Below are 10,316 nucleotides of genomic sequence, written 5' to 3' on the forward strand. Positions count from 1 at the left end.
TCAAAATAATAAAAATGCTTGCATGAGATCCCATTAATTACTTGTGCATAGAGCATTTAGGGTATAAACATGGCAATTGTTGAAGACGTCAATCTAACAACCATGGTTGAGCCACATTAACTAATATATACATTGTGAGTCATCAGATCTTCAGTCATGTTGGGATAACCCAATAATAGTCTTGATCCAAGGTAGCATGCAACACCATGCTGCCAAAGAAAAAAATGTAAACGAAGCAATGATGGATTTTCCCCTCACTTTGAAGAAAGAGCCTTGATGGATTGCGCCCTCAAAAGTTATAAAAGGCTAATCAAATGATAAGCATGATCCATTCAGTTACAAATTGAACCAGTGGAACTATATGGGATAGGCAAATCACCAAGTCAAGTTGGACCATCCTTTGCTGCGACAAGCCATCAGCCTGGAAGTTTCTCTAAGCAACCTAGGAATGGCAAGCATGCCAGACAAACCAACCCCTGCTATTTAAGTGGTAAAGTTCTAGTAATCAGCGGTCTTAAAGAAGCTTTAAGTGGTGAGAATGGCATGCAATCACCTATCCTCTTCCAAGGCAATAGCAATACACGCAACAATGAGTGATGGCAAAGTTGGACTGTTGTCATGGCTCTTTTCAATCAAAGAGAGCATTGCTCCTCAATCAAGATGGTTACTCGACCTAAATACAGCATAACAAGAGACAATTAGTCCCTGAAGAGGAATTCAAAGGGGTTTGCATTGATTTAGAGCATTCATGAAGTGTCATCACACAATGCCACCCACCATCGGGAGAGCATAAAAGAACATTAGTTTTTTCATAGCGAAATATTTATACACAAATTTGTAGAAAGTTGATCTCTTCCGAACCATATGAAGAACCTCCAAATGCCGGCATGATTTGCAGCACGGATAAATTATCTACTTGTGGTATTCTACAATGGTTGTAGGAATTCTGCCATGAAGAATATCTCAAAATCCTGCCAAACTAGGGAATTGGATGCATTAAAGAAAGCTACAAAATGGCTGACAGAATCCAATCTCACACAAACTAATACAATGGCATGTCCATCATACATGTCCTAATGTTGAGGATTTGACTTCAACTGAGTTAAAAGTGTTACTCAAGACACAATAAGAATAAATTTTGAATAGCCAATTGCCCTCATTCTAGTGATTAATATACTCGTGCTGAACCTAAAAAAGGATTCACTCAAAATTGAGATAAAAAACTTAGCCCATGACCAGCATTAACTCGTTAATGGATAGCATGACAAAAATAGCCATGTCCGCAGAATATAGATGTCTATCATAATCCATGAAAGGCATATATCCATCCCAAAGTACAACCAACCTTTGGATTCCTTAGCATAAAAGTAAGAACATAAGCTCAGTCTTCTACAAGCCCAACAATCTCGACAGTGGTAAAAAATCAAGACATGGCAGCACGAAATGTATTATCATGGCAACATAACAGCATACATACTCTAACAAAAATGATTTTCGTCTTCATATATAAATTGTTCTACATAACTTAGACTATTAATGCTATAGGGGTCAGGACTATGATAAAATTTAAAAAGAAAACCAATTCCATGACTGACCATGAGCAATTTCAGCAATAAACAAATTTCTTGTAATCCACAGGACTCAATCTCTCTCCTGGTTATACATTCTTATTATAGATTCTAGTCTGCAATATAAGAAGTTCAAAATTTCCATAAACAGTTCATCCATTGTCACTTCAGTAACACAAATTTGCATATGATAACAAAAATAAACAATTAATCCAAGGCATAAATAAATTGAGGATGTGTTAGAGGAACCTATCATCAGAGCATCCATGACATTCATTCAACGTATTTTTAATACTTTTAACCATTTCCAACAGGGCAAATATATTATATTTTTTTCCCAAATATGTCTAAAAAGGGCAAATATATTATATTTAAGTTTCTTCCCAATCATGATCAAATTGACAAACAAGCATAATACAAGAAGCTCTTATTTGAACAATAATAAGTAAGGAAAACAACCTAAGACAGTCTGTCTACTACAATTTTGTAAATTTAAGATTAAAACATGCAGAAAACCTACCTTTCGACTTGTAGACTCTATTGAAACCTCCGGGCGAGATGCATAGCCTCCTATAACTTCATTAGTCAACTCCTCATTAGTCAACTCAGATGCTGCAATATTAAGAATTAATTCAATTTAGAATGGCATCAAAATCAAGATGTTAATAATCAAGAAAAAAATTACAGAATATAAAATTCAAATAACTCCTAAGGAGATATTGAAATCTCCATTATAAAATACTGCCTAACTAAACAGTCTTTGATAAAATTATTTATTGAACATTATCCATCAAATTCTAGCCAAAAAAAATATATGTATTTATCGTAGAAACAAATATTTCTCAAATAACTCAATTAGCACTCATATAAATAAAACTTTATCAAACAGTTGTCCCGATAATTTATTACATTGAGAAAACACAAAGTAGACCAGTAATTGGCAAGACAAGAACAAAATAAAAATCCGAAAAGGCCCTGAAAAAACACCATTAAATTGGGAGTTAAGTTTTAGAAGATAAAAAGTCATTCATGAATCAAGAAAAGTCAGCTGACGGAAAACAAAGCAAAGCATCCAGCTGATAAGCATTGGCAACAACTCAAAAAGACTAAAAGGCAAATATCTCAAGGAACACATTTCCCACCATTTTAAAATTTTTTACAGTTTTGGCACATTTTCACACAGATTTTCATATTAAAAATGCCATAAGCATGTGCGAAGGGAGGGAGTCAGTATGAAGTGCAGTTAACTACTTTATAAATCGAAAAAAAAAAGGTAAAATTAATGAACTTTATCTAAACAAGCAAAATGCATAAAATTTTGGGGCATTGACAAAAATGGCACAAAATTCACGTGTATTTACATTTCTCATACCTAAACTTTCATATTTAGGCACAAAGCACTTAAATCTTTAATATAACATCAAAAATAGCACTAGTATCACTTTTTAAAAGTGGAATAATCTGTTAATGCACATGTTTAAAGGACTAAAGTGCTGTTATGAAAATATGAAAGTTAAGATGTGAAACTTGTAAATAAGAATTGCTGTTGCATGTGTAAATTTCCCTAAAATTGTTTGCCTTATCTATCAAACAAACACAGATAACTAACATATTTGTGACTTCTCTTCAACTATGGTTCCACGGTAGCGACGGGAAGCATGAGAATGGACACTGAAGGAAGATTTACTTCCAAAATCCTCTGATCCATAGGAACCAGACTTCTCATCCTCATCCAATGATGCAACTGCTGATATGGTTCTTTCTGAAGGAACTTTAAATTCTTCAACACCTTTGGATGCCTTTTTAGCTCTAGCTAATACATCCAAGCCTGCCCAAACCATAATGCCAAAATTATTAGTACAAAAAACATAACATAAACAGTAAAGGCAAATAAGATCTAAAGGCCAAAAGACGATAAGAATGTCAGTTGATGCAGCGATAAATAAGATAATGAAAAAAAGGGAGTGCAAAGGAAAACAAGATATAAGAGATAAAGAAAAAATTAGGCCAATTTTATACGAAAAAATGCTAATAATTTTGTGTGCGGATTTAAAGCTTCAGGAAATTTTAACTAAAAAGAAACTCCAATGTTATAAGCTGCTCCTATATTTAAAGAAGAAAAGTAGGAAATACGTGAAACACCCATCGTAGACAAGATGATGACATCAAAGACCCGGGGTACAAAAATAATCATACAGAAATTAAATCGTGGCATCAATGGCCAGCCAAAAATAGCATAAATTGAAAATAAAAAATAATAATAAAGCTCGTAGATCTAAATATTAGACAGTTTGCCCAACATGAAATACTTTGGGATTCACAGAGATGAGATGAAATCAAAGAATCGTCTTATATAGGAGCTATTTATAAGAAACTAGAGATAAATCCCATTATTACTGGCAAACTATAAACAAAGAAGAACAAAAATAATAATAAAATAAAGCTGTACCCAGAACAGATTTTTTTTCTTGGATTCTAAAGAGCGGCCGTTCCTTATTTGGCAAGCTCAATCCGCCTTTAACACCAGTCTCAGGTGCCAAAACATCAGCCGTCCTATTAATATCAACAACATGAACTTTTTCCTGCATGAACAGAGAATAAATTACTACTGGCAAGCAAAGATAAATAGTCTCCACCAAACATCACAACATAAGCTGGTGTCTTTCCCTGTATAAGGTTTTTAATATCAAAATAAGCATCAAACTTACATCCATAATAGCATAAAGGTTCTCAACCAGCCATATCACTATATGAAACCTGCAAAAAAGAAAAAGATAAAAATGTAAGCACCGAAATGACTGCATATATTGTTTCAAATATATGCATTTAAATCAGCAATAACCAACGAATAAGTTTTCACAGCTAATACAGAGTTACTCGCTATTTTTGTCTCTAGCACAACTAAGAACAATGTTAAATAAAGAAAGAAAACAAATCAAATACAATGCAAGAGCCTTGGACAGAGATTTACCAAACCTGAACAAAAGCAGGGGATAATCCAAAAAGTTGATAAATACACGAGATATGTAGCTGTTATTTTAACAAATAAAATGTTCGCTAGAGAAAATTTTGGATAAAAGCAAGTCTGGTGAGAGAAGGAAGAGAGCAGAAGAAAAATCAAACCATTCGACTATAATGCTGCAAATACACAATTAAACACTGGATGATCCAAAAGAACGTCAGCATCACAAATTTTAAGAATTTTATATAATCTTCAGATTATTCAAGAAGCTTCCAGAGAGTTCCCATGATTCCAAGAGGTTCCCAGAAGTTTCTAAAAGTTGAGAGGAGTGTTCCACATCAACGTATCAACTAAAATTCCATGTTGCCAAAGTAGGGGACAACTATGTAGTGAAGGATTCAATTTTTTATTTCCTAAAATAAACATGAAATGTGAAATGGAGAATTTCAAAAAACATCCTATCTACCAAGATTGGTCGGCCACATTAGTAGGACAAGGATGCATGTTGAATTTCAATTTTTTTTCCACTATTGGTTAGCTATTTCTTAAATTACTTTCAAGCAAGAACAATTTTGAATTGTATTTTGAATTTCTTTATAGAATTTTTTTCATCACTATTTAAAGAGGTCGTTGCAATCATTTCAAATCATTAAATAAAATTTGATATTGTCATCTAGATGGCTGCATTATCAATGACTGCATTATCTAGATGTCAGAATCATAGATGTTTAACTCATTGTTCTTGTATTAAAGATGTCCGCGTTTAAGAATGTAATAATTTGGTTTTTTGCTATCTATAAATTATATTACATATATGGCAAGTTTGCCCAATTGTACCTTTAAAAAATTGCTTTTTATTCAAATGTACGGAGAGAGATAGGTGTAGAGACAGTCAAATAACTTATTTCGACCTACAACGTGTTAAACACAATACAATGCAATCTCCATAACCTCAAACTAATCAAGATCAAACGAATCTTCCAATGCTGCATTCTTATTACCTCAATATACGACTTTAACATTAAAATACAAGAAAAAGTGACACGTCAAAATATATTTTTATTTTAGGAGAAAAGGACCATGAAGTTTTATTTTTATTATCTTTTCAATGTTAGCATCCTTCCAAGCTATCACTCCTCAACAAGAGATACAATGGTAGTAGTTGACTCCAGTGTATTTTGACTTGATTCTACACAGTGCAATAAAAATTTGAGTTGATTTGTTTCTTTATAATTTTCGCATTTTCTTGCACCCTTTTATCCTGATACATGGACTGAATAAGTTGCAAATAATACTCTTATAATTATTCTAATATAGAATAATTCCAAAAATCAGAAAATTTGTTCTTGATGATAATCCAACAAAAAGAGTTGTAAATGTGGCCTTGCTTCAAGAAAAGGCCTCAAATACTCAGTCAGTAATAGACCAGAAGAATCTAAGAGGACCCTCTATTTGTTTTGCAATAAGAAGTTTCAACTCAACTATCTACCGATACATCAAGAGAAAACCGGTGAAGTTAGATGATTGAATGAAAAAATCATGTTGTGAAAACTTTCAACTATAGCCGGTAAGTTTTAAGAAAAATAAAATCAAAGAAATAAGTGATACTTCGATATCAAGAAAGATTTAACCTAAATACCATCAAACAAAAAACATACCTGCATAAAACAGATTAAATTCAATCTACTCTGCAAGTCTCACAAACTTCTATTCCTCTGAACACGCTTTGGCCCCTTCGATGAATTCTCTAGCAAGCACCCATAGTGATTTCCTCACTTCCTTGTCGTCCAGGCCTTCAGGATTTAAGGGTTATTTAGTAGCAGGATTTGAACAGGATTTGTGCATAATTTAACCTAAATCCTGTAAAACATCAAAAACGACATCCTAAATCCTACTAGGTTGTTTGGCTACTAGTAGATACTAAACCTAGTAGGATGTAATACGTTGTTGCTCCCTTCGATTAATTCTCCAGCTAGCTCCCATTGCGATTTGCTCGCTTCCGTCTAGGCCTTCGAGATTTAGGGGTTGTCTGGTAGTGTAGGATTTAAGCAGAATTTAACCTAAATATTGTCAAACAGTGAAAAAGACATCCTAAATCCTATGAGGCTATTTGGCTACTAGTGAAAATTAACCTTGGTAGGATTTCATAAATCCTTAAATTTGTAAATCCACTCATTCCTTAATTTAGTATATCCAAATTTAAACCAAATCAAAGGAAGAAATAGATTTACTAAATCCAAAATTTTGTAAATCCATGGAACTCGTGCATTTTGCAAAACGCCGCTCACACTTATAAGCTGTGCCGCCCACACTTATAAGCTGCCCCAAACGGACCCTTAGTAAATACAGTGATAAATTCTGTTAAAACCTCTCTACCAAATAAGTAGGCTTAACGTTAGTAGGATTTAGAAAATCCCTAACTCCTGAATTCTTAAATCCACCCATCCCTCCGATGCATATTTTGGCCTAATACAAAATTGGATTTACTAAATTCGAAAGTTCAAAAATCCATTTAAACCCTACGTTCAGTCATTTGGTAGGATTTAATAAATCCAATGATAAATCCTACTAAAACCCCTCTACAAACAGCACTATTGGTTCTTAAATCTCTTTTTTCCTCTATTTTGCTTTAAATACAAGATTCGGTAAATTCATTTGGATGACTGGTGTGCGTGTTTTAAAGAGAAAGAAGTGCTCCAAGGCGTATGGGAGCAAGGAGTGAAAGACAATGGTTAGGGTTACCTTCCTCAGTGGTTTCATGTAGGAGCGGGGCGGAAAGACGAGAGAGATGAGGCTTTCGGAATTCTTTGTGAGTCGTGATTTGTCGTGTTTTTCCCAGGTTGATCTCGAATGTAAATTTTTCACCAAGGCAGTGGTTTCGAGTGAAACCGGAAGGACAAGAAAGAAGTAGGCAGAGGGTTTCGGCCACGAGAGGGGGTATTTGATTCTAATTTAGAAAATTTTTACATATGTAGCACACAATTCTTATTATTATATATAATTTAGTAAATTAAAGTGATGCAGTATACATACGGCACGAAATCATGTGCAATGTAAGTCATATGTATGTAAGGAAAAGTGATGCAATATACAAGTTAGATAAAGTGATGCAGTATACACTAACTATTTTGAACAAAAAGAGTAGCATCCAAACTGCTTAAACAGTTAAACCAACAGTGTATTAAAATTTATATAAAATCTCATCCATATGAGATTTAAGAATGCATAATAGTCTAATCACAGATCACAACAAAACCCTTGTATCAGATGCAATCCATAAGAAAATCAGGTCTATAAGCAATAGCCGAATCACAGCATAAATACTTAAACCTGTATGAAATTAAAGCTTAAACCCATATGAATCCAGAATAAATGCACGATAGCCGAATCAAACATCACAAAAAAAGCCCTTATATCAGATCTCATCCATAAAAAAATCAGATCTAGATGCAATATGATAGATTTCACTCCCAAAAACTTCAAAAACTAGTTTTCACTCAAAAAATCTAAATAAATTTAAAAGAAATTTAAAAAAGTTTAAGCTAAGAGGCGAACCTGAAGATAAATATGAAATATTAAAGGAAAGATACTCAAAGATAACGCCTCTGTAGCCAAACAAGCAACCAGGCAAGAATATCCAGCAACCAGGCAAGAATATCCAGCAACCAAGCAAGAATACCGAGCAATCGAGCCAACGCTGACTCGCCGAGGACAAATAGAAGTAGAGTTTAGAAAACGAACGCAAACGGCAAACCCTGAGCTCTCTCGCGACCGAAAGCCTTTCGCGATTTTGAGAGTAGAAGCAGAAGACTCGGAAGAGGGACAGGCGCCGAACCCGAAAGCTTTCGAGAGGGAAGGGGAGGCCGGTTGGGTTAGGGGGCTTCGGGTTAGTATATAATTATATAATATTTATATAACTAATGGTAATATATTATTTATGAATATGTGTGTGTATGCGCGTGTGTGCGTGTGTAATATATACATATGTATACATATACAAATACATATATATGTATATACATACAGGTGTTATTGGTGTTATTCCGCGATGTCACACCGTGGAATAGCACCAATAACATCGCAAAATATTAAGTATATTTATAATTTTATTTATTAATTAATTTATTCATTTCTTTTCGAGCAATTCGAGTCAAACACGAGTGAACAAATATTTGTTCGTGTTAGTCTCATTTACATTTTGAGCTTAAAAATTTGTTTATGTTCGACTCGTTAAGCTTAATGAACAAGCCGAACACAAGTTGCTTAACGAGTCGAACATGACATATTCGCGAACGACAAGCCAATTTAACAATCCTAAGTATTGCCCCACCGAAGCTTCCCCGTGGGCGATACTTGTGCTACCCCGTCATGACCAGCAACAAATTACACGGCTAATGAGAAAGATTTGTCTTCAAGATAATCAGATAATGTACATGCAAATGCAACATGATTTTGTATAATACGATTGTCATTGCTGAGTTGGAACGATACATGCATACAAATACATGCATACATATACATGCATACATGTACAAACATACATCCATACCTATACATTCATACATATACATGCATACATATACAACAATGTAAGTCATATGTATGTAAGGAAAAGTGATGCAATATACAAGTTAGATAAAGTGATGCAGTATACACTAACTATTTTGAACAAAAAGAGTAGCATCCAAACTGCTTAAACAGTTAAACCAACAGTGTATTAAAATTTATATAAAATCTCATCCATATGAGATTTAAGAATGCATAATAGTCTAATCACAGATCACAACAAAACCCTTGTATCAGATGCAATCCATAAGAAAATCAGGTCTATAAGCAATAGCCGAATCACAGCATAAATACTTAAACCTGTATGAAATTAAAGCTTAAACCCATATGAATCCAGAATAAATGCACGATAGCCGAATCAAACATCACAAAAAAAGCCCTTATATCAGATCTCATCCATAAAAAAATCAGATCTAGATGCAATATGATAGATTTCACTCCCAAAAACTTCAAAAACTAGTTTTCACTCAAAAAATCTAAATAAATTTAAAAGAAATTTAAAAAAGTTTAAGCTAAGAGGCGAACCTGAAGATAAATATGAAATATTAAAGGAAAGATACTCAAAGATAACGCCTCTGTAGCCAAACAAGCAACCAGGCAAGAATATCCAGCAACCAGGCAAGAATATCCAGCAACCAAGCAAGAATACCGAGCAATCGAGCCAACGCTGACTCGCCGAGGACAAATAGAAGTAGAGTTTAGAAAACGAACGCAAACGGCAAACCCTGAGCTCTCTCGCGACCGAAAGCCTTTCGCGATTTTGAGAGGAGAAGCAGAAAACTCGGAAGAGGGACAGGCGCCGAACCCGAAAGCTTTCGAGAGGGAAGGGGAGGCCAGTTGGGTTAGGGGGCTTCGGGTTAGTATATAATTATATAATATTTATATAACTAATGGTAATATATTATTATTATTATTTTATAGGATTAAATGTTTTAAAATATGATAATTTTTTATTTAAAAATTTTAATTAATTATAATTTATAATATTTTATTTTATGAATATGTGTGTGTATGCGCGTGTGTGCGTGTGTAATATATACATATGTATACATATACAAATACATATATATGTATATACATACATACAAATATATATATGTATATATATATATATATATATACACACACAAACACACACATACATACATATACATACATACATACATAAATATATACATACATACATATACATATATAGATATATATATATATATATACAT

The 10,316-nt window shown here is 33.6% G+C and overlaps 2 protein-coding genes across 2 annotated transcripts in view; both read right to left on the minus strand.

The window, feature by feature from the left end:
• LOC110025256 (pre-mRNA-splicing factor ATP-dependent RNA helicase DEAH7-like) overlaps positions 1–412 on the minus strand; it is a 35,226-nt gene extending 34,814 nt beyond the window's left edge. The window contains 1 exon segment of the mRNA XM_020725627.1: positions 380–412. Coding sequence (XP_020581286.1) covers positions 380–397 — 18 coding nt within the window. The 5' untranslated portion in view covers positions 398–412.
• A 1,245-nt stretch (positions 413–1,657) lies between these two features.
• Positions 1,658–8,394, minus strand: LOC110025296 (pre-mRNA-splicing factor ATP-dependent RNA helicase DEAH7-like). Its single transcript, XM_020725712.1, has 6 exons — positions 8,086–8,394; positions 4,277–4,325; positions 4,018–4,150; positions 3,178–3,396; positions 2,089–2,180; positions 1,658–1,684 (listed from the first exon to the last, which is right to left on the minus strand). The coding sequence occupies exons 2-6, from the start codon at positions 4,280–4,282 to the stop codon at positions 1,658–1,660; spliced, it is 477 nt and encodes a 158-aa protein (XP_020581371.1). The 5' UTR covers positions 4,283–4,325; positions 8,086–8,394.
• Positions 8,395–10,316: the final 1,922 nt, after the last annotated feature.

Source organism: Phalaenopsis equestris, unplaced genomic scaffold, assembly GCF_001263595.1.
Source record: "Phalaenopsis equestris unplaced genomic scaffold, ASM126359v1 Scaffold000297, whole genome shotgun sequence".
Classification (NCBI taxonomy): domain Eukaryota; kingdom Viridiplantae; phylum Streptophyta; class Magnoliopsida; order Asparagales; family Orchidaceae; genus Phalaenopsis; species Phalaenopsis equestris.